This window comes from Ochotona princeps, chromosome 2 (assembly GCF_030435755.1).
Source record: "Ochotona princeps isolate mOchPri1 chromosome 2, mOchPri1.hap1, whole genome shotgun sequence".
NCBI lineage: Eukaryota > Metazoa > Chordata > Mammalia > Lagomorpha > Ochotonidae > Ochotona > Ochotona princeps.
Window position 1 is genome coordinate 162,467,912 of NC_080833.1, and position 25,747 is coordinate 162,493,658.

At 41.7% G+C, this 25,747-nt stretch overlaps 1 protein-coding gene across 1 annotated transcript in view; it reads left to right on the plus strand.

Moving 5' to 3' along the window:
* PAPPA2 (pappalysin 2) overlaps window positions 1–25,747 on the plus strand; it is a 230,588-nt gene that overhangs the window by 74,582 nt on the left and 130,259 nt on the right. Inside the window, exons 3-6 of the mRNA XM_058660702.1 lie at window positions 4,987–5,132; window positions 19,678–19,971; window positions 21,056–21,248; window positions 24,596–24,717. Of these exons, the coding sequence (XP_058516685.1) occupies window positions 4,987–5,132; window positions 19,678–19,971; window positions 21,056–21,248; window positions 24,596–24,717 (755 nt within the window). The remainder of the gene's footprint in view (window positions 1–4,986; window positions 5,133–19,677; window positions 19,972–21,055; window positions 21,249–24,595; window positions 24,718–25,747) is intronic.

The window sequence follows — 25,747 nt, forward strand, 5'->3', positions numbered from 1 at the left end:
TGCATTTGGGGTGCAGAACCACAGTTTTTTGTGATAGTAATAAGGCACAGTTATACAGAAAGCCAACTATGCTAGTTTGGGCAAAAGTTGCTTCTGTGAGAGCAACTAGTTGCCTCCCCATCTATAGAGCCAGCCAGGACCCTCCTCCAAAGGGGATTTGCTCTGACTTTGGCAGGTGCATTTCAGGGTGCATTCATCATGTATGTGCTGATTTTCAACATGATTTTTTTTTATCTGTTCAACTTCCTTCAGACATCTTAAGAGTTGTTCACTTATTCCTGGTTTATTTAGTTGAGAGGGGAAGAGAGAAACAGACAAAGGAGTGAGCTTTTCTCTGCTCACTCTGCCCTCAAATGCCTATAATATCCAGAGCTGGGCTGATCCAGAGTCAGGAGTTAGGATCCTAATGTAGGAGGTCTCCCACATGAGTGGCAGGGACCCAAGTACTCGTGCCATTAACACTGCCATGCAGTGCTTGCATTAGCAGGAAGCTGGAGTCGGAGCCAGAAGGATGAATTGAGCCAGGATAAATTGATATGGAATGCAAGTCTCTTAATGGATGTTATGGCTGCTGAACAGGTGCCTGGGACTTTTCTTGAATTATGCCCATCAATTATTTCTTCTTCTTCTTCTTCTTCTTCTTCTTCTTCTTCTTCTTCTTCTTCTTCTTCTTCTTCTTCTTCTTCTTCTTCTTCTTCTTCTTCTCCTTCTCCTCCTCCTCCTTCTCCTCCTCCTCCTCCTCCTCCTCCTCCTCCTCCTCTTCCATCCCATGTGGGAGATCTGAGAAGCAGTGGATGACCTCAGAGTTCTTGGTCTCCGATGGCAGTCCAATTCCCCGTGGTCTCCTTGGTAGTTGGGATGTAGTCCTTGGTGCCCATACTATAGTCCTTGGTGAGGATCCGGGGTTCTTCAGGGTTGGGATACAAGCCTCCTTCTGTCCGCCTGTTCCACTCTGTGGTCCCCCCCTGCTCAGTGCATTCGACCTCCTGTTAAGCAGTTGTCAGGATCACTCTTAATTCCCCTTGTATGTCTTCATGGTTTTGCTAATGTCTAGTGCTGATTCGAGTCTGTTATCTGTAAGTTACCTGTTCTATTCTATTCAATTTCTAGAGGAGCTGTTGAACTGATAGAGTAGAGCTCAAGGAGTTACTCTTTTACTCTTTTACTTATAAATTAAGTATGAGTCGCTGCTTGCACGCACACTTAGATGTTTCAGTGAGGGTGGGGTTAACAGGCAGCAAGGCAGGCCTCAACTTCAAGGACAGCTTACTTCTTTGACAATTTTTTAAAAAAAGATTTATTTTTATTGAAAAGGCGGATATACAGAGAGGAGGAGAGACAGAGAGGAAGATCTTCCTCTGATGGCTCACTCCCCAAGTGACCGCAACAGTTGGAGCTGAGCCAATCCGAAGCCAGGAGCCAGGAGCTCCTCTAGGTCTCTCAAGTGGGTGCAGGGTCCCAAGGCTTTGGGCCGTTCTCCACTGCTTTCCCAGGCCACAAGCAGGGAGCTGGATGGGAAGCAGGGCCGCCAGGATTAGAATTGCTGACCGTATGGGATCCCGGTGTGTTCACGGCGAGAAGGTTAACCACTATGCTATTGCACTGGGCCTGGACAATTTTTATATAAATCAAGATGTGCTGTTAGTTTGGCTCATCCAAGTTCTTCAGAGAGGTGTTGGGTATCTCCAGAGCATGAGGAACATAAGGTAGATTCTGGCAGAAATTAAACAGGTTAATGCTGTGCGTCTCTTTTTAATACACATTGTAGGGTCAGTTCATCACCATTATGAATTTTATTACATTTATATATGTCATTTTACCTCCCCTTGGAGATTAAACTTGTTTGGATGGCAAATCTATCTTAATAAATCATTTCTGAAGCACAAGTTTAAAGTTTTGAGTTGCAGAACAATATCCATCCGCTTCGGAACTTGGTCCCATTAGTGGAGGAACGAAGACATTTATCTCCATCAGTTCTGATTACCTTTGAGACTCATGCATGCTTTATACTAGGGAGCATATTCTGCAGAGCAGACACACTGGCCTCTTGGTGTAGAGAATAATCTTGACGCTAGTCTTTGTTTTCAGCAAGGTAAGGCTTTCCTCAATCATTGCAATTAGCAATTACCTCCAACTGTTTCTGATGTTTTAAAATATATTCTTTCTCTTACACTTGCTGACTTCTGTGTTTCTGTGTTAAGAGTCTGAACAACCACACCAAATGTGCCACCAGCATGGCATAAATACTACCATGTGGAAGGGTAATTGATTACTGGGGAGATAATTGAGCAAGGAAGAAACGGGAGATGCGTAGAACCAGCTAATGAGGTTGGTGGCAGAGGAGGAGGCCTCTTGGAGGGCACGCAAGGGAAATTAGCAGAGCTGCTGGGTTGAGGGAGGACAGATGGATAACAGCCAAGACTGGTAAATTGCAGACAGAGAATCCAGGAACACACAGATATCCCAAATAAACCATTCCACGAATTGGAAGGGTTTGGAGAAAAAAAGTGAATAGAAAAGGGAGAAAACTCAAATGACTGGCTTCCAAATTTCAGTTGGAACCCTAGTACAGACACTGAGAAAGTATTCAACTTTTCTTCAATGATACCTCAGGTTACGTGTGGGCTCAGTGTCTCTCTTTTTCCTCCTCTCTATTCCCTCTCCTCCCGTTCTACTGCTCCCTTCGCCTCTGCTTTCTTCTCCTTTCCTCTGACTTCTCTCTCTTCTGACATACTGATACGTCTCCATCTTGAAGTTATTTGATGTCATCATCTCCTTAAACCATCAATTAAGGGAATTATAATTATTTGTAATGAAGGAGAAAGGGAAAGGGAATCTGACTGTTGTCCAGGGAAAAGTACATGGCAGCCACAAAACATTCAATCTCCAAGAAAGCAGCAGAAGGAATATCTCTCTGAACACAGCTGACGTCACCTCGTGGAGCCTGCATGATTTCTTGCAGCTGAAAACTATTTTTCCAAGATATTATAAGTCAATAAAAATAACATTTTTCAAGAACTTTTTCCCTCTCAAAGATCTTTGGTTTTAAAGCAAGATTTTTTTTTTTTTTTAGCTTTATCCCCCTGTTTGGTTCTATTCCAAAGAACACAAAAACAATCTTGTTTGGAATCTCTCTTTCTTGGGGGGCTCCTTGCCAGCACATCCTACATGTAGATCAAACAGAAGGCATCGACAGCTTGGTTGGGAAGCAGAGCAAGCACGAGAAGGGTCATGCTGTCCTAACATGAGTGTCTAAGGAGATTTAAGCATCTCCGCTTGTCTGCTAGGAATAGTAACAGTGAAGCATGATCTGTTGGAAGCTGGGATCGAAATGCTCTCCTCTCCAGAATGGCAGACTGTGGTCTCCGTGGGAAGCCTCTAGGGAGTCATGGGTCACAGAGCTCCAGCCCAGTTTCTTTGTGTGAAAATCACTCTTCAGTGAGGATGGGAAAGCTCTGTTTGTTCAGGGTAGAGTTGTACGTTTCATGGATGCCAAAGAGCTGAAGGTCTTTGATAGTGTAAAAGCTTATAAAGAGACCCAAATGTTTGTTTCCTGTTTTATGGGCCATGTGGCATGTGTTTCAATAGACCTTTAACTCTTCCCATGAGTGCAAACATAATAGTGCCTTAGTGCTTTGAAGGCTACGTGGTTAAGCACAGAAGATAGCAATACCTTTACATACGAAGAGGCAGAAATGAGAAATATGTATACAATGACCATTCTTTAGAGTAGCTTTGTGATGTCTGCCCCTACCTGTAAGTCATCTCAGTTTCTCCTCTGCTAACTGATGTCCCCTCTGCTACTGACCTCTTCTGTTTGCACACTAATGCCTGTAGTAAGTATAGGCTGACAGATTCCACCATGCTCTGAGTGACAGTAAGGGTCATGCAGTATCATGGAAACAACCAGACACTTTTCCCACTCTAGCCTGGGGGTAGTTCTCAAGGCAAAAGAATGAATACTATGGTTGCATTTATCTTGAAGAAATAGTCAGGGTGTAGAGAATGCCAGATTGAAAAAGACCTCAAACATTGAATACTCAGAGATACGCTATTTGTAAGTGAAGGTTGTTACTACTCTTGGATGAAAACATTTAAATATTTGCTAATATACATTTTCCCTTTAATCTTTATATATTTTCTCTTCAAAAACGATTTATATATGTTGATATTTATTTTGAATACCAAAGTTTTACATATATATGTATATATAATATTTATATATGTGTGTTATATATTGGAGAGATAGACACCTCCATCTCCTTGGTGACTTTACCTGGCAAGTCATGATTTGAGTTTCCTAATACTCTTTTTTTAATTTTTAATTCATTAATTACATTGTATTATGTGACACAGTTTCATAGGTAATTGGGTTCTCCCCACCCCTCCCCAACCCTCCCACCATGGTGGATTCCTCCACCTTGTTGCATAACCACAGTTCAAGTTCAGTTGAGATTCCCCCATTGCAAGCATATACCAAACATAGAGTCCAGCATCTTATTGTCCAGTCAAGTTCAACGGCTTCTTAGGTCCTCTGCTGATGGGCATTTTGGCTGCTTCCATGTTTTTGCAATTACTGATTGTGCTGCTATGAACATAGGAGTGCATGTTGGTTTCTCATAAAACAAGTGTTCTGGATATATTCCTAGGAGTGCTAACACCAGTAAGACTGGCCCACATGAATAAAAGCACCAACAACACTTGTTGGTGAGGTTGTGGGGAAAAGGGAACCCTACTCCACTGCTGGGGGGGCTGCAGGCTGGTACAGCCTCTATGGAAATCAGTATGGAGAACATTCAAACAACTCAAAATCAACATACCGTATGATCCTAATACTCTTTTTTAAAAATCCTGGCAGTCTAATATGTGCCCCTGCAAAAGCCAGTGATGTTTTGGAATGTCCTAAGAATCTGATCGGTTTCGTTCTGTCCTCTGGAAGTATCGGTGCTTTGGTGTGACATTTTTCTCCTTGTGCGTGCTTCCCAGGGCATACATGAGTGTTAAGGAACTGAAGGAGACGTTGCAGCTCAACAGCACTCACTTCCTCAACGTCTATTTTGCCACATCAGTGCGGGAAGACCTTGCCGGTGCTGCTACCTGGCCTTGGGACAAGGAAGCTGTCAGCCACCTTGGTAAGTGAAACAAAGACCAAATTTGGTAAAAAACCATAACAACCACAACAAGAAGGAAATCTGATGGGGATTTGAGAATGTAAATTTGATTAAAAAAATGAATGTAAGAGGAAAAAAAATACTGCTATTTTAATGATTAGATGCTTTCAGATAAGAATGGCTTTTGAAAAAGACTGTCAGAATGTTTCAGTGCAGAGAAGTGGAATTCAATCAGTGGCAGATATTCAGGTTAAATTTATAATTGGTATGCTGGAGAAGCCCAAGGGGGGAAGCCATCAAGAAGACAGATAGACAGATACACTTGATTTATGCCAATCACTCTGTCAGAAAGCTGGTGGACTCTCATGGTGGGCAGAGCTTGCATTCCCACCAAGAGAAAGGACAAACTTCTTAACACTTGGTATAGCTACTGGGTATTTGTGAGAAACTCACCTGTTTTACAATATCTTATTGCTATAAGCAGATCTGACCAACCAACCAACAAGGGTTAATGAGTTAGTTTCATAAACATAATGACAGAATAATAATTCCATACAAATTTATAAAGGTTTTAAATGAGTCTTGTAATTCTACCAAAAATTATTTTTAAAATGAAGTATCATAATTGGGAGGAATCTTTCATGGTGGCAAAATGATTATGGAGGACAGAAGCAGTTTCATAAGTAATTTAAGTAATAAATTATGAAGCAGGGAGGAAAAAATGAAGGAACATTACATAATGCTGTAGTCTGTCAAATCCCGGGATTGATGAAATCACTGTGCATTGGAGGCTAGGACCCAAATTGAACTGACAGAGAAAATACAAGCAGTTGGCCTAATATGCTGCGGACTCGAGATCCAGAGAGAACTTCAACACCCAAGCAATTTTCAGCTGACTTTCAGAATAACTAAATAGCTTGTGTGGTGGACCCGGGAACAAAGGAGGCCCATGGTAGAACAGCAAAAGGTGAAAAACAGTGTACAAATGAGAACCAAAGCATAATAACTCATGGAGTAAATGTGATTGAGGTCTGGAATCGGTACAGATATCAGGCAGTGTAGAAAATAATGAAGTATTCAACTTGCTTTGCTAGCATGTGGAGTTGTGTTTCATTGTCTCTACCATATCTGCGCTGGTTTTAAGGCCCTGCCATCTTTTCACCATGAACTTTATGGTTCTTAATACATGAGGAATCAGACATTTGTAATGTTGATGGTAACCTGAGGCAGTCAACTCAATAGAGTTGTTACTTCCAAATAAAGACCTTGGATTTCTAGGGGTCCCTTTCAAGACAAGAATGTATTCAGGTTGCTCATTGATTATTTTAAATGGATCACTGAGGAAAGTGGTTGTTAGGTGGGATGAAGATTTCTGTTGGATCTGTCAAGAGACATAAAACACAGAATATACTATGTGGCAGCTAGTTTCAATGAAAAAAAGAAAACTCTAAATTTCCAGGAAGTTTGACGGGGAGGTCCAGAGGTCTCACTCACCCTCTTCCAAGACTGACAGGTAATCTGGAGAAGTACATCTAAACCAGTACCTACAACGTTAGTATCCTGTATTGGAGCACTGGTTAGAATCCTAGCTTATTTGCATCCAATTGAGTTCCCTGATAATGTGTCAGAAAAGCAGGGAAGGCAGCTGATGATGTCTCAAATGTTTGGATCACCCAATTGGGAGCCCTGGCTGTAGTTCTTGCTCTTGACCTCAGCAGGGCCTAGCCCTGGTTGTTGCCGCCATTGGAAGAAGGAGCCGCTAAATGAAAGATCTCTATCTCCCACTGTCTTTCACATACATACATACATATGTACGTAAACACATACACACATACATACATATATACACACATGCATATGTACACATAATACATACATGCATACATATGTACACCTACACACATACATACACATTTACCAAGAAAATTGGAGTTGAGATCTTGATACACACTGCTTGCAAACACATTTGGGAACAGTCTTGCTTACACACAGCCTGAATTCGAGCTTGCACCTCAGGCTTTGTGTTTAGGTGTGAGTTTGTCTGCATATATTTTGCCTAACAAGAGAAAAATAAATATTTTCTGGAGAAAGACAACATCATTAACAGACTGTAAATGTGTCTTGGTAATCAGTAAAAAGTGACCAGCTTTCCCAGGAGCAAGATCAAGTGATGCAAAATAAAGCAAAAGAAGTAAGCAGTAGACACAGATTAGAATTTATGATGCTGGGTTCAAGATGCTTAAGTTACATGAAATGTAAAAAATAAAAAACAACCCACACAATTGTTATGAAGATTTGGGAGCTTAAATGCCAATAACTGAGAAGAAAAAAATAATAAATGAGCTTTTTAGCAGAACAATTTAAAGAGCTAGGAAATCATGCAAAATTTAGAAATTGAAGTTCAGAGTAAATAGGTGATAGAAGAAGGTAATAAGTGACATAGTACACTTTGAGACCTGATTAAAAACTTCTGGATTAAAACAGAGTTTGCAGTAAGAGTAAGTAGCAATTTGGGGCAGAGTAATATTCAAGGAGATCATTACTAAAAATCACACAAAGTGACAAGATATATCAAACTATAGAGTCAAGATGCTTTTAATTTAGCTCAACAGGTAAACTGAAATCATATCTGAAACAATTATAACAAAGATGCTGAAAACAACATCAGCAACAAAAAAGATATTTCAAAGTAGCTTAAAGAAGAAAGATAGGTTAGCTTAAAAATAGCACCAATGAAGGTGACATGTCAAGTCTTCAACATAACATGTATAAGTCTTTAGACAACAGATCAGCTTTGAAACATACATTTATTTGTTTATTAAGATTTATTTTCTTTTAATTGGAAAGTCAGATTTACAGTGAGAAGGAGAAACAAAACAAACAAACAAACAAACAATGAAACCTTGCTTCTGTGTGGGTGCAGGGTCCCAAGGTTTGGGGCCTTCCTCTACTGCTTTCCAAGGCCACAAGCAGGGAGCTAGATGAGAGGTAGAGCAGCTGGGACATGAACCGGCGCCCAAATGGGCTGCTGAGCATACACGGCGAAGATTTAGCCTCTAAGCTATTGCGTCAGGTCCTTATTTATTAATTTGAAAGGCAAAAGGACATTGATAGCTATAAAGAATCTACCATAAATTGATTTATCCCCCATTGTCATGTGCAATGCAATTTTGCCAAAAGAGTTCTGTACCAAAATGGAAATTCAAAGGATGAGATATTACAAAGATTTTGCTTGTTCATCTGGTAGGAAATGAATTAAGGTAAAAAAGAAAAAAAAAAAAAAAAAAAGACTAGATGATGGGCCTGGTGTGATGTCTCAACAGCTAAGTCCTCAACCTCAACTTCCAAGTCCTGGAATCCCATATGGGCACTGGTTCATGTCTTGGCTGCTCCACTTCCCACCCAGCTCCCTGCTTTTAGCCTTTGAAAGCAGTAGAAGATGGCCCAAGTCCTTGGATGCTGCACCTGCATGTGAGACCTGGAAGACATTCCTGGCTCCTGGCTTCAGGTCAGGTCAGTTCTGGCAGTTGCAGCCATTTGGAGAGTGGACCAGTGGATAGAAATCTTTCCTTCTGTCTCCTTTTCTCTGCAAATCTGCCTTTCCAATAAAAACAAATAAATCTTAAAAAAACATGATATAATACTCAAGTTTTCGAAAATTAAGGAATCTGTTACCCAAAGCTCAAGGAGTGAATCATAATAAAAATAGGAAAATATTAAGGAAATATTTTGACAATATGGCATATCACAACTGCTGGTATACATAAGCAAATTATATTCAGCAAAAAATATTATGATCCAATTATTCATCTTAAGAAATCTGATTGGAGAGTATATAGAAATCAAAGAATGAAGACAGAAATAGGTAATAAAATAGAAGAAAGGGACAAAGACAAAGCAATTTTTGTGGAAAAAAGTTAACAGAATAAAAAGGTTTTAATGGAGATTTGGAGGGAGGGATTGATAATCCTTTCTTGGCTGAACTGGAGAGGAAATTTATGATAGACAAGAAATATGTTGCCTCTATGAGAAATACAAGAGCTAGCATTTTCATATACAGTGTAACAAAAGGTAGCCATCATTTTTTTAATGAATGTTATCACAGCAAGTCTACATCATGGGCAAAAGAAAATAAACCTAAACCTCATAACTGATACAGAATTTAGTCATATGAATCAAAGATTTAAAAGTAAAAAGAAAAACTGTATGAAAAAAAATGTTTAGAACAAGCTTAGGCAGGGAGTGTTCTGATCTGACACCAAAAGCGTGACATGTAAGAATTGATACGTTGGACTGCATCAAAGATTAAGACTTGAAAATACTAATGTCCTGATTTTATTTTTATACTCTGTATTAATGTGTTGAAATACTTCACTCAAGTATCACATGTCAAGTTGCAATAAAAACAAACAAACAAACAAACAATAGTTTAGGGGCCCAGCACGGTGGAGTAGCAGCTAAGGTCCTTGCTTTGAACACACCAGCAACCCAAATAGAGTTGGTTCTAATCCGGGCAGCTCTGCTTTCCATCCAGCTCCCTGGTTGTGGCCTGGGAAAGCAGTCAAGGATGGTCCAAAGCCTTGGGACCCTGCACCTGCATGGGAGACCTGGAGGAAGTTCCTGGCTCCTGGCTTCGGATTGGTGCCGCTGCAGCCATTGCGATCACTTGGGGAGTGAATCATCAAATGGAAGATCTTCCTCTTTGTCTCTCTTCCTCTCTGTATATCTGACTTTGCAATAAAAAATAAATAAATAAATAAATAAAACATTTCCAAGAAGGAAATGATAATCTTGGAGAAAACATTTGAAAATCAGCTATGTAATAGAACTTTTATTTAGGTTACATAAAGAAATTTCAAAACCAAGTAATAAGCATTTCAGTTGGAGATGGGCAGACAGAAAGAAGAGTTTACCGGAGAGGATCTACAGGTGGAAAACGGTCACTTGAGGATGGGTTTTTGGCATGGAAGTCAAGGTCCTACGTGGGGCACTGCCATCCCACAAAGGAGTGCCAAGTTTCAAGTCTGGCTTCACTACAGAATGCAGTGTCCTGCTTGCGTGCCTCCTCAGAGGGCATCCAGTGGTCACTCAAGTAGCTGCATCCCGACCTCCCATCAAAAAGAGACCCAGATTGAGTTGCCAGGTCCTGCTGTGGGTCTGGCTCAGCCCTGGTCATTGCAAGCATTTGAAGGGTCAATCTGTGATGGGAGATATCTCTGTCTCTGTTTCTCCCTTTCAAATAAAATAGTAACAATCAAAGGAAAAGAGGCTTATGAAAAATTGTTCAGCTTCATATACTACTGGAGACATGTAGAGGAAAAAACATGATTAGTTATCTTATAAAGGTAACAGTAAAACCAAAATTAAAAAAAAAAAAACAATACTAAGTACTGGTGTGGATGTGGAAACACTGGTTCTCTCCTGTTTGGTTGGCGAAATTTCTATGTGAATTGGCATGGAAAGTCCTTCAACATTTTTTTAAGTGAAAATACAAACCTACCATATGTTCCACACATTGGAACCCCCAGTTATTGATCTATGTAAAAGCATTAAATTGGACATATATAAACCTACTTAGTGTTTGCCAAAGGTTAGAGATAGGGTGGAAGATCAAGGGGTAGGAAGTACAGACATGCATGTGACGTGAAGGATAGCTGGGGCAAGGGGTCCAGTGCTGAAGGACCAACGCTGTGATTATACCCAAATACTTAGATGTGATCAGATTGCACAGACTGCTGGTGCTGAGCACACACAGAAGTGCATGTGGAAATGAGCAAAGTCTGACTGAGGTCTGTGGCGTCTATGTATGCATAGCATTCTTTAGATACAACAGATGATCTGTAAGTGCTCAATGATGGAATGAGTAGATAAATACATAAGTGAGAAGCTACAAACAGCTCGAGGTATTTGCATGTACTCTCACACCTTTGAGGAGTAACTTCCCTTCCCCACAGCTTGGGTCTTAGTGTACTTTCAGAAGCAAAGACTATTCAACAGCTCTGACTCAATAGGTAACAGCTTGTGCTCCTACTTATTTCTTATTGTTCAAACCTAACTGTGCCTGAACAAAGAAACCATATTGACATGAATCACATGGGGAATGATGGAGACATCTGGCAGACCAGAATAGAGGAAAACATTTAGGATTTGGTAAACAGCCTTTTCAAGACTTAAGGCAGTATTACCTGTTTGTGTCAACACGCAAAAGCCCTGCATTTTGATCAACGCAAAAGCCCCCAAAATTGGAAAACTGAGTCCAATTTATGGCACCCAAAACTTTACATCACCATGTGGAAAGACAGCACATTTTTTTTGTCCTGTGCTGTCATCAACACCGTTTTTAACTTGTAGCATGATTGTGTATTTTTAATGATGTAGTAGTGAAGGGAAGAACTTTTCATATTTTTGGGTGAATTAATCATATGCCTTGAGCTCTAACATTCAGGGCTTGAATAATTTCAGTGATAGTAAAGGGTATCTGAACTGAAAAACTGTCATCAAAGAGACTCTCTAAATTAGTATTGCACAAGCCCTTGTAGTTTAATGTTTTCAAACACATCTTAAATTCGCTTTTCTAAATTAACGTTCAGGACCATACTAAATTGATAACCATTATCATTCATTCAGAAATGCATGGGCATGTATTAGAACAGTTCTTTAAAAAAAGATTTATTTGTTTTTATTGGAAAGTCAGATATACAGAGAGGAGGAGAGGAGACAGAGAGGAAGATCTTCCCTCCAGTGATTCACTCCCCAAGCAGCCATAGCAGCCGGAGCTGAGCCAATCTGAAGACAGGGGCCAGGAGACTCTTCAGGATCTCTCAAGCAGAGGCAGGGTCCCAAGGCTTTGGGCCATCCTTGACTGCTTTCTCAGGCAGGGTTAAAACCAGCATCCATATGGGATCCTGGTGCCTGCAAAGAGAGAGCTTTGGCTGCCAGGCTACCACGTCAGGCCCAGCATTTCAACTTTTCTAATTTTTCTTTTTTCTTATGAACTTGTGTTTCTATTCTACTTGTATAGTACTTTATACTTATGTAAGCATACATGTATTTCTTTTTTTAAAAGATTTAATTATTTTTATTGCAAAGTCAGATATACAGAGAGGAGGAGAAACAGAAAGGAAGATCCTCCATCTGATGATTCACTCCCTAAGTGACCGCAACGATGGAGTTGAGCCAATCTGAAGCCAGGAGCTAGGAACCTCCCCCAGCTCTCCCACATGGTTTGCAGGGCCCCAAAGCCCCATCCTTGACTGCTTTCTCAGGCCACAAGCAGGGAGCTGGATGGAAAGTAGATCTGCTGGGATCAAAACCGGTGCCCATATGGGATATCGGAGCACTCAAGGCGAGGACTTTAGCCACTAGGCCACCGCGTGGGGCCCAGCATACATGCATTTCTTTTAGAGTATTAATTGGTCACCTGTTTATATTCTAAAAACACTTTGCAATTAGGTTTGCAATTTTGAGATAATTTTACACTCATATGTATTTGTAAAAAAGTGTCCTCAGTAATAAAACATTTTTATTACTTATTTTGGCAACTACTTTTAAAATTTGTATTTATACAGACAAAACAGATTTCATGTGTTTCATAGGCTTAATTCTACGGTAACTGTATTTCTCTTTTTTCCTCTCACCAGCCTTTAACACATCTTCTTATCTTCTCTTTCTTTAATTTTTGCAGAAATATCATTTTCATGCTCTCGATAATCAAGGCGTCAGTCACCACTGATGACAATAATTAGTAATTATTAGTAATTATAGGAAGGTGACAGTTCCACAGGAGTATGAGCAAGGACTGAATAATCCTCAGTCATGTTACAGGACATTAGTGTTTTTCTTATCTATTGTTATTTTCTGTGTTAACTCTCACGCACCAACCATATTATATTTGCCTTTTGGGGGCTGAATTATCTCACCAAACAATTGCATTGTCTTTGCTGCAAAGACAAGAATTGTTTTTTTTTTTTATGGCTGAGTACTTTTCCTAATGCGTGTGTGCCTATTTATGCATATTTGTGTATACACACGAACATAGATCGTGTGTTTTATACAGTCATTAGTTGACGTACATTTGGGTCACCTACTTTGGATTAAACTGCAATAAACTGGGGGTACAGATCACTAATCTGCTGATTTCCTGTCATTTGGGTAAATTCCTGGGGGTGGGAAGTCGAATTACATATTAGATCTACTTCCAGGTTTCTGAGGACTCTTCATACAGTCTTCTAGAATAGCGGTACTAGTTTGCAGTCCGGCCAACAGTATATTATGAAACCTTTTGCTCTGCAAACTCAATAGTATTTTTGTTTGTTTTTGGGACAATAAACTTTCTAAACGCAGTGAGGTGAAAGCTCACTGTGGATTTTGCTTGCATTTCCACAACGCCTAGAAATGCCTGTTACAGTCATTTTCTCATTTCTTAACTGGATTCTTTTGTTGTTGCTGAGTTTCTTGGAGCTCTGTGTAGATCTTGGTTTTTTAATTCTTTCTCAGCTGTACCGTTTAGAAATACTGTATCCCATTTCACTGGTGATCTCTTCCCTTTGCTGAGTGTTTTCTTTGCAGTGCAGAAACTTCTCAGCTTGATGCAATCCCACTAGACAATTTTCCTTTTGTTACCTGTGCTTCAAAGTCTTTGCCTGTGCCAACATATTTGCTCAGTGTTTCTGCTTTGCAATTTGATTGTATCCGGTGATAGAATTAGATCTTTTACCCATTTATACTTTATTTTCTTATAAGGTTTAAGATAAAGATCTTATTTCATGCTTCTTCACATGTAGATTCAATTTTCCAGCACCTTTTGTTAAAGAGACTGTCCTTCCTCCAGGGACTGATTTTAAGGTTTGTTTGTCAAGGATTACCTGGCTGTAGATGGGTGGGTAGATTTCTTGGATTCTTGCTCTACTGGGCTGTTCTGCATGTCTGTTTTAGCGCTTGTACCCGTTCGTTTTGATCACAACTACCTTGTACTATGTTCTGAAATCTGATTTTGTGATCTCCAACATTATTAATGGTTGATATTGCTTTAGCTAGTCAGGATTCCTTGTGTTCTCATATGAATTTAGTATTGTTCTCTAGGTCTGAGGGAAATGTCATTCCTATTCGATCAACGTATCATTGACTGCTTTGAGTAGTATGCACATTTTGATAATAGTGATTCTCACAGTTCAGGAATATAATTTTTCTATTTTATGTATTTTTCTTTCTTTATTTAATGTTTTACAGTTTTTCTTGTAAAGATCTTTCACATATTTAGTTACATTCATTTAGTCCAGGTATTTACATTTAATATTTTGTAACCATTGTGAATCTTACTGATCTTATACATTCTTTCTCAACCATGGCACTGGCAGTGTATACAAAGTCTCTCTCTCTGTGTATTTTATAATTAACTATACAAAACTGTCTTATGAATTCCGATAGTCTCTTAGTAGAGTGTTCTGATGTGTGTGTGTATGTGGAGAGCATGCCATCTACAAGCAGGAATAATTTGACTTCCTCTTTTGCAAATGTGTTGCTTGATTTCTTTTTCTTATCTAATTGTTCTGGTTAAAACTCCAGAGTTATATCGAGTTGCAATGGTGAAAATTGGCATCATTATCTGGTTCCAGACCTTAGTGCAAGTGATTTCAAATTTCCCCACTCAGGATGATGCTAACTGAGTTTGGCATATATTATCTTGATCATGCTGATACAAGATTCTTCCACATGAAATTTCTTAATATTCTTGTCATGATGAAATGCTCTAATTTATCAAATGCTTTCTCTGCATATTGTGCAATTATACGCGTTTTATTCTTCAGTTTGTTAAGACTACATCAGAAAAATCTTTTATCCATACCAAGTGGTTTCATCCCTATATAGAGAAATGGTTCAACCTTTGAAAATCGAATCTATCCCTGCAAACAAGGATAAATCCTATGTGGCCTGGAGGAAAGCTCTTTCTGCTGTGTTGTCAGATTTGATAGGTTAGTATTTGTTGACTATTTTTACATATCTATTCATCAGGCATATTGGTCTGTAGTCCTCTTTCTAGATTGTGTCTTTATCTAGTTTTGAAATTGAAGTGTTGCCAGCTTCATAATTTGGTAGGTTTTCTCCCTTTCAATCATCTTGAAAAGTTTGACAAGAATTTGAATTAGTTGTTTTTAAATTTTTATATTCAATTATATCATATTATGTATTTTATTATTACATATTGCATGCAATATATTTACATATAATTACACAATATAATTATGTATGAAATATATAATTATATATTGTACATGATTTTTATATTTATAATATTTATAGTCATATATAATTATAAAGCTATATAATTACATATTATGTATTATTATATAGTATATGTACTGTTACTACAGTTATCATTATATAATTTTAAAGGCTTGGTAAAATACAATGGGGAAACCGTTTGGTTTTGGAATTTATTTGTTGGTAGAGCATTATTTATTTACTATCTGGTTATTAATCTACTTACATGTCCATCTCTTTATTACGCAATTTTGGACATGCAAGTGGATTAATAACCAGATAGTTTCACTGTTGTATTTTACCAAGCCTTTAAAATTACAACAGCATATGACAAACATCTAGCATTGATGCTGATATCAGCAGAAAAGTATCATAGTTATTTTCAGTTGTGATTTAAAATTACTTAGCTGTAATTTATTAAATAGTGCTTTATGATGTTATTTAATCTAGTAAATGAAAATATAGATGGAAAATATTTTCCTTAATGAGATAAGTGTGATCGCACCCACTCACATTGATTCTTTTTTTTTGTAAATGAACATTAATATTATAATGAGGGAGGATTTATTTCCAATCATAAGCTGTTTTTCTTTTTACCTCTAAGAGCTGAGGAACTTCATTTGCACAAAATAATAGGTGTATAGATGGGAGTTATTGAATGGACGATACAGATATGGTAGAGTACAGGAACAGAAAGCAAATGGAGGGGTGTGTTTTGAAGTTGCTGAAAATAAGTGGCTGAGAACAGACTTCCACAGGAGCAAAGGCAGCAGAAGTGTTTTTGAAAGGGAAGCAGAAAGAGCTTTGGGAAAGTCCCTGGTGGCCCACAAATGCAGGGAGCACAGTGAATCGAAGGAAGTACATGGGCATTTGGCCACATCAGAGTCTGCCCACCTCACACAGGGCAGGGGCTCAGTGTGTCACAGTGCTCTGGGCTGCACCTCTGCCCTTGTTGTAAAAATGTCTGTAGTGCCATGCAGTGGACCCAGTAGGATCACAGACAGCTGGCCCCAGTGTGCCTGGAGCCTGAAGACGTGGAAGCTGAGCTGAAACTGGCTCATGACTATGTGTAAAGGATCTTCAGATGAGTCCAGAGAGAGTGATCCTCCCTCGGGGGAGCATGTTTTGAATGATAGATTGGACCATGGCTTCAAATGGACGTGAGCAAATGAAAAGTGGAATAAGTTGCCTACCTGAACCTTCAGTTACTGCATAAATAAAATGTGGGTAATAAACATGAGGAGGAATTCTGGGCCTGTAGCAGGGCTCAGTAGCTAATAGTTTTTAAAATAGCAGCAGGTAGCCTGGTGTGATAGCCTAGCAGCTAACGTCCTCGCCTTGCAAGCTCCCCGGGATCCCATATAGGTGCTGGTTTTAATCGCGGCGGCCCTGCTTCCCATCCAGCTCCCTGCTTGTGGCCCGCGAAAGCAGTCAAAGATGGTCCAAAGCCTTGGAACCCTGCACCCACGTGGGAGACCCTGAAGAGGCTCCCGGCTCCTGACTTCAGATCAGCTCAGCTCCGGCTGTTGGGCTACTTGGGGAATGAATCATCAGAGGGAAGATCTTCCTCTCTGTCTCTCCTCCTCTCATATGCATATTTTAATGGATTTATATTTTTAAATGAAAATTTGAGCACCATGTGTTTAAATCTGTATTCTCCAGATTTGGGGAATATGTATTAATAGTGTCCTATCGTAGAACCCCAATTAGTTGTCCTGGATTTATTGAGGATTTTCTATGATACTGAGGGCTCATATTTTGATGTGCCTTCTGTTTACCCATGCACCTGGTTGCCTATGTATTGCAGAACATACTTCGTTTTTAAAATATTTTTCAGGGAGTTGAGAAATAAGCTCTAGAGACTGATGCAAATGCTACTGTCACAAGGTCAGCAGGGCCGTCCTCTCACTTGTCCCTAGGGCCACTCTCAGTAGCGTTTCTCTCTGAAGTGCACTGCTCAGCTGCCCTTACATTCTCTGCAACTTGAGGGGAATACAGCAGGGCTTGGCCTGAGCTCACACAGCAAAGGGGTGGGGTGGGCGTTTGCTCAGAGTGAGATGTGCACAGAGTAGGAATTGATTGTACAGGTGACAGTGTTTTCTGCACTGTGCTGTGAGAAACCCAATATTTTAGAGATGTCAAAATGAATTCCACCCCAAATAGTTTCTGGGTTCCAAAGAATTTGGTGAGCATAGGGTTAAACAAAATCACTCTAAGACCTTTCAGAGCCTTTTCTTTAGTTTAATAATCCTCACACATCCTGAGGAATTTTAGGAGGAGGGAGTGGCAAGTTACATTTCTCTCAAGCATGTTTAACCACCGATACTGTTTTCCCTTTTTCAAAGTATCACATAGAATCAGAGTTTACTAATACCAGTTGGGAAACATTGATCCACATGGATACTTAAATCTTAAAGGTGAATTATAGCCTTTCAAAAAAAAAAAAAAACCTGTTTCTGAAAATTTTGTGCTTCTTTAAAGAAAAGTATTTGTTTATTTGACACGCAAAGTTATGGAAAGAGTATCACATACACAATTTCACATATTCACACACACACACACACACACACAGGGAAAGGAAGAGATGTTCTATCTACTGGTTCACTCCTCAAATGACTACAATGCCCAGGATTGGGCCAGGCCAAAAACCAGGTTTCTGAAACTCCATTTGGGTCTTCAACATGGGTAGCAGGGATCCAAACACTTGGACCATTTTCCCTTCCTTCCCAGACACCTTAGCAGGAAGCTGAACCAGTGCTTATGTGGGATGCCAGAATTGCAGTGACAGCTTAACCAAGCCAAGCTTTGCTTGTTAATTAAAAGCTTAATTAGGGGGCCCAGCGGTGTGGCCTAGCGGCTAAAGTCCTCGCCTTAAATGCCCCGGGATCCCATATGGGCGCCGGTTCTAATCCCGGCAGCTCCACTTCCCATCCAGCTCCCTGCCTGTGGCCTGGGAAAGCAGTCGAGGACGGCCCAATGCATTGGGACCCTGCACCCACATGGGAGACCCGGAGGAGGTTCCTGGTTCCTGGCATTGGATCGGCGCGCACCGGCCATTGCGGCTCACTTGGGGAGTGAATCATTGGATGGAAGATCTTCCTCTCTGTCTCTCCTCCTCTGTGTATATCTGACTTTGTAATAAAATAAATAAATCTTTAAAAAAAAAAGCTTAATTAGAAAGTGGTGAAGACAACGAGAAGAAAAGAAGGGTTTGAAGTACATGTGGAGGGAATTGTGGTGGAGAAGGAAGGGTAAAAAGGATAGAAAGGTGAAGGGTCTTGACAAGGCAGTTCTCCTAGGGATCTGCTCCGTCGCAAGAGCTCCTGAAGATGTCTGGGAACCGTGGGGCGAGGCCTAAGTCTATGTGATCGTGACATTTTGAACTTTGTGGTAGTTCAGTTGGGCTTATCTTTTGTCTCACTGTATGGAGTGTAGGGGTTGAAAAATATTTTTTAACACTCCAACAGTAGTGTTACTGTCTTTGCCTTACAGACAGCAAGACTCAGCAGGTGCAAGAGTTGCTCAAGTCCTCTGGGTTATAATGTGGATGTGTCAGGAGTTAAAATCAGAGTTAGGTAATGGCACACCTTAGCTGCTTTCACCCAGGGTTCTCCTACTGAGAAGTTATAATAATAATAAGGTGCATGAATTCTATCTTTACATATGTAGATTCAATTTATACATGATTGGGCCTCTGCTTTTAAAGGCAATTTTGTTTAAAAAATAATTTAGAGATTTAAAACCAACATGGAAAAACAAAATGACAGAGGAAAATGTGCGTGGAGAGAGAACCTCTGATGGTTTACTCCCCAAAGCTTCGCAAGACTGGGGATGCACTAAAGCCACGCATCTGGACCCTATGGTCTCCCATTGGGTGATGGGCACAGCTACATTGGCCATCACTTGCTGCGTCCCAGGGCACCATCAGGAAGCTGGATCAGGATCAAAGGACTTGGGACTTTTCTAACTTCCCTGACATGTGATGCTATTGTTCCAAAGTGCAGCATCCCTACCTTCACCCCACCCAGGCAATTTGAATATGCAGAATGGGCTGAGAATCTTGACTCTGTCATGCTGTTTTGTGCGTAGCTTATTCCCTTGCCTCTTGCACAGCATTTACTCATGATACAGATTGAAGGAATAGCTATCAATCAGTCCAAAGGTATTTGTGACAAGAGGGCAGGGCAATTATTGGATGCCAGCAGATGTCACAAGTGATGTTCAGCAGAAATAATCCTTACAGATTGATGGGCTGCTATTCCTCCTATGCTCAGAGATTTTTTTTTTCCCAAACCTTCCATTGCAGGTGGTGTAGTTCTCAATCCAGCCTATTATGGCATGCCTGGCCACACCAACATCATGATTCATGAGGTGGGACATGTCCTGGGACTTTATCACGTGTTCAAGGGAGTCAGTGAGAGGGAATCCTGTGACGACCCCTGCAGGGAGACGGTGCCGTCCATGGAAACAGGAGACCTGTGCGCCGACACAGCTCCCACGCCCAAGAGCAAGCTGTGCCAGGATCCAGAGCCCGCCAATGATACGTGTGGCTTCACTTACTTCCCAGGGGCTCCATTTCGCAACTACATGAGCTACACAGGTATTACAATTGCTTGATTTTTTTTTTTTTAATATTGAGAGCCACCTGGGTCTTTCCTGGGGTTACGAATATTTCCATGGAGTCATTTGTGTCAGAGAGTGTGTTTGTTATGTGACATTCCTTGTAATGTCTGTAAAGTACTTGAGGACATACTGAGGCATGCAGTTGTCTGTTGACTGGATTTTCTTCTAGCTTAGGTTAAAGGAGAAAATACGTTTCTATTTTGGATGGTAAAAGGAGCAAAGTCAAAGCTGAGATGCCTCCAAGTTCTAGAACTTTGTTCTTAGGCATTTACTCTGAAGGAGTCTAGCAGTGATGGGGCAGGGGATGTTCAGGATCAAGGTGGCTCTTCGAACAGTTTTTACACTTGATCAGCAAGGTGGATTGTCTGTCCCAGACCTATTTCTTCCTCCATGTTTTGGTTTGCTTTCCCCTTGAGCGTCTTCACTGAATAATCATTAACCTTGACGGACAAGCCTGTGCAATAAAGCAGGTGTTTGCAATTAATTCCACACGTGTTCACAAATGAAAAAGCCATCTGTTGAAACACTGCCATCTTGTGGTTTGCTGAGTAAGCACGCAGCAGTGAGTGTGGGCCAGGGCCCAAGTCTCACCCTAGGCCAGCCCAGCATTGAGAAAACTCTCCTGACCGATGGAAGTAGAGCTCCTTATGAATGACTCTATTATTCTAACAATATGTATACATTGGGAAAATCAGTCAGGTGGTGGGAAGTTGGCAGGGGTGGGCGGGTTGAATCCTAGTCTATGGAATTGTACCATTAAATTCAAAATGCAAAATAAAAATTCAAAATAAAAAGAAAAAAGGAAGAAAGAAAGCTGTTCCTCTTTGGAGACAGCCAAATGTCCCTGCCTTATCTCCCCACTTCCAATGTATAGGCTTTCTGGAAAGGAGTGAATTCCTCTCGCCTTTTTTTTTTCCCCAAAAAAAGTGTATGCCTATTGGATGCAAGGTGTTGGGCTAACTTTTAGACACTCTGCTGTGAACTTTGCATGATTTCCCCGTGTGGACAGATCTCACAGGTTCAGCTCTGCTTGTCCTGTGTTCCTTTTTGTGTCTGAACAGATGATGACTGCACCGACAGCTTCACCCCCAACCAGGTGGCCCGGATGCACTGCTATCTGGACCTTGTGTATCAGCAATGGAGTCAAAGCCGAAAGCCCACTCCTATTCCCATCCCGCCTGTGGTCATTGGGCAGACTGGCAAGTCCCTCACCATCCACTGGCTGCCTCCTATCAGCGGAGATGTGTATGACAGGTGAGCTGGTGCATTTTCTCTGTTTCATTCCATGTGAATTGAGGCAGGTTCGGACGGGAGATCTACTCTTAGGCGGCACTGCTCGGGGCTGCCTCAGGAAGTCTGCCCCGATCCGCTGAGGAACCTGGGGCTACCCTGTGAGACAAAGCTCTCTGCTTAGCAAGGAGCCTGAAAAGGTTGGCCTATCTGATGGAATAAAGGAGTTGGTGAGCTAAGAGGGCATTTGTGCAGCCTGGCTCTCTGGGCCATTCTTTGTGGTGTGTGGGTGGAGCAGAGGCTGGCTACTTGCACATTGTTCTTGGAGGGTTGGGTGGAAAGAGGCATGTTCTTGGGGGTGGGTGTCTGGGTGCTCAGGCTTCACACACTGTGCATCAGGGTGGGTACCTGACATGTAAGCACACAACCTGGACCTCCTCTGCATGCTTTTGAACCCTATACAGCTTCCTCTTTCGGCCTCTGTCGATATTGTGATGGTTTAATCATTTTCCTATTGGTCCCACGCAATTGGCAGCTTCTTGGGAAGAGGATACACCTATTTTTTGTATCTTTGCCTCCCGATCTGCTATAAAAGACACTTAATACAGGCTTATTAAAAAAAATCAGTGTAATCAGCTGTCATTCTTCTTTTTCATATTAGGCTAAATGGATATCAGGGCAATGTTTGTAAAAAGCAGAAAAAGCTCAGTGAAAGCATGGTACCTGACGGTTGGCAGACAAAAAGGGGAGAAGTCTGGTTTAACTGGAAGGACCAACCCCTTGTGTGACTTGTGCCAACGACTCTTGTCATATGTCGTGGCAACAGAGTAGCTCGCACCTAAGCGGTGGGCCCTACTTTATGGAAAGAATTGTTCTATGCATGTTTGGCAGCACTTGTCTTGTGCAGCCCATGTAGTAGGATAATTCCTGCTAGAAAACGGAGACATCTGAGGCATGCAGAAACACAGGGGGCCTGCTCCAAGATGCCATCATGGAATACCGATCAATTAGAGTCCGTCGAGAATCTGAAATGAGGAACACAGAATAGAAGATTTATTTGAATTTAGTTGTAGATAGTCCCTGTTCTCTGTGTCACTCTCATGGTTCAGGTCAGGCCCAGGTTCAGGAACTAGGTAACACTGGTGTAGACGTTGTGTCCCCCAGCTTTGCTGAAAGCCTGGAGAGAGAGGACAGGAGTCAAGTGGAGGACAGAGTCAGTGAATCCCTGTCCAGGCGCTGTCCTGTCTCTGGGACTCACTCCACGTGTGACATCACTTAGTCCCTGCAGTGCTGCAGGGTAGTCCCTGCAGTCGTCAGTTCCCAGGCTCCACCAGCTTCATTTGGGAGTCAACACACATCTGTGTAATGTGTGTAAGAACCATCTTCCTGGGAGTGTGACCCCATGCAGCTTTGGTCGGACTGGCTGAACAGTAAGTCCTCTGTGGGTATGTGCAGCCCAGAGTTTTACATCAGTTTACGTAACACATGTAAACAATTTAATCTTTCAATTCTCTCTCCGGTACAAACGTTACGATAAAGCAGACATCAGTCCTGGCCTGCTGAGAGCCTGTCGGCAGAAAAGGCTGTGCAGTTTGCTCCCTCTGCTCAGCTAGCTGGGCCACCGTTTTGAGGCCTCCCAACACGTCTGTCTGGGGACTCACGTCAGATACCCAGCGATTTGTGTCATGCTTAGAGTGATGTTTACTGCACCCCAGTAGGTATTGGGAATCCTTATGTCAGAGAGGAGCCCCAGCAACGCACTCCACAGCAACCCAGGAAGGTCAAGTGCATCAGGAAAATGTGGTTTGGAGTCGTGTACACACTAGAAGTGTGTGCTGACTGGAGTCAGGGATGTTGAATCTGAACTTCACCTCGGGGTTCCCAAAGTGCTAGATACTAAATGGTATTTGAGAACTTGTTCCAAAGAATGAAGGAACTTATATCCTTAGGTAATTTTCTTAGGGTTGTTGAGCCCAGCTTTCCTCTTTGGTAAACACAGGTTTATTACAGTGATTAAAAACATGAAAAGCATATGTGGCACTGTGCCATGTGTGTGAAGTGCTTAAAAAGTGGGAGCTGCTATTGAAATTGTGACCCTTATTTAGTAATCTGGGTTTTTAGACCACTATACTACTCTTCTGCTTTTACTTTTTGGGAGGCTCCGATTTGAAGCCTTTACTTTTTTCTTCTGTTTTTTTTTTTTCCCCTAATTTTTACACTTACAGTCCTAGAAAGATTTAGGCATCAAAAACAAGCCTTGCAAAGTGCTTTCTGCTTGCTTATTTAACTGTTATCCCTCTCTCTGCTTGTTCCTCCCAAAGAAGTGCCTGTAGCGCTCCTCACAGACTATCAATCCATTCATGGCCATCCCTTCAACAGGCCTTCACGGAGGGCCTGCTGAGCCCAGTCTTTGTGCTGGCTGCTGAGTGTGGAGAGCAAGCACAGATTGGTCTGCATGTACTCAGAAACCAGGGAGAGGACAGAATGGAAGCGGAAATTCTCAACACCACATGCTAGTATTCCAAGGCAGGAGCCAGAAGCTCCACTGGGTGCACAGAGCAGGGAGCGATGTCCCTACAGAGAACACAGGCTAAGGTGCTACTGCAAGGGTTCCGTAAGGTCGGCTCTTGTGGGAGGAAGTTTGCTGAAGAGAAAAGCTTGGGGAGGTGATTTGGCAGCAGAAAGAATGGTATGAGGCACAGCCCTGTGCCTAAGACATGGTGCATTTGTGAAAGAGTGGTATGTTTGTGGTGTTGCAAATACAGATTTCATAAAGCACCCCATAGTGAGTGAAGAGGGAGCTGGAACAAGGAGAAGCTAGGATCATAGCAGGGCACTGAGGACAGTCCAAGGAGCTTCACATCTGGATGGCCAAGGGACTTCATGTTTCACATACCTCCAGTATTGTGTAGGTGATAAAAGTAAGAATTTTCAGTCATAAGAACCCAGTACGTCTCTTCTGAAAATTTCTCTGGCTAGTAGGGGAAACACAAGGGATGTTTGAATGATTTGTTGAGGGTCAATGGTCAGTATAGAAGCAGTTTTCTGTTTATGCATCCAGATTGCAATTACTTGATGCTTCCTGTCCCTAGTGCACACTGACCGCTTCCATCTCTGCAGGCCTCCTTTCTGGCCTTGTTAGATGTTTCTGCTTTATAACCTTGAGCTTTTTACATCATGAAGAGTCTTGCAAAGATGAGGTCCACCTAAAAGAATAAATTCAGAAATAGCTGTGCCCAAAGTTGCCCTCACTAACCATCACCCCATCCTTCCAAAGTTGCCCTCACTAACCATCACCCAAAGACCTTCCTGATTTTCTGATTCTGCTCTTCTCCTGACCTTTCCCCATCCCCAACCTTTCCTCTTCCCAGGATAACAGGCAGCGTGTGTGGCTCCTGCGCTGAAGATGGGACTTTCCGTCAATATGTGCACATGGCTTCCTCTCGACGGGTGTGTGACTCTTCAGGTTACTGGACCCCAGAGGAGGCTGTGGGTAAAGTATCATGGATTTGGAACTTATGTCCCAGTAGCCACCAACTGGGGAAGTAGGGAAAGTATGAAGCAGTGTCATGATGGGAGAAAGGTGATGTGTGTGTGTGTGTGCGTGAGAGAGAGAGAGAGAGAGAGAGAGAGAGAGAGAGAGAGAGAGAGAGAGAGAGATATGCTTAGTTGGATCCTTCCACTGCCTTGGAAGACTCACTGCCTAGAGCCTCTGTGTGCTGAGTGTTCTGTGTGTTCTCAGTGTACAAGCCCAAGACTGTGTTGAGGCCACGATGGGCTTACAGGGGAGTCAAAGACATGTCACCTGACTCTGGTGGTGTCTTTATGGTCAGATACCTGGAGCCTGCAGTGTCACACGTGTCTGCCGGCCCTGGAGCAGCCTTGCCCCAAGCTCATCAAAGCAGCAACACAGAACACGTTGCAGGGAGCACTCACACACTGGCTGAGCAAGGCTGGCTGGGAGCAGGGTGAACTAGGTGTTCCACACGGATTGTTCTCATCTACGCTCTTTTATGAGTCTATTAATCACTGGTACTCGTTGTGTGTTGGCTATGATTTAAGCTAGGCTCTCAGACAGGAAAGATGTTTTTGGTTATCTCCTTTCCTGTCTCTCCTTCAGCTCTTCAAACAGCCACATACTCACTCACGTATGCATATCTGTACCCCACAAGACAAATTACAGCATGTAGCTTTTCCTGGTTCCGATCCAGAAATGCTGTTGACACGATGTTTTGCACCTCGTGATGAATGACTTGACTTTTTCCATCATCGCTCTGCACTCAGTCATCACCTTTAAAAACGTTTTCCTTATATTTATTAAGATCCTAAAAAAGATGCATCGGACCCAGACCTTCCTGAGTTGATTTAAGGCCTTGACCATGAAAAGAAACAGGGGGACCATGGTATGATGCTGTGGCACCTGCAGCAGGTGGATGGAGGGTTGGAGAAGTCAGTCACTGGGTTCCCAGGCACTAGAGGGACACAATGCCAAGGAGGAACCCAAAGGGAGACAATTTATTTGA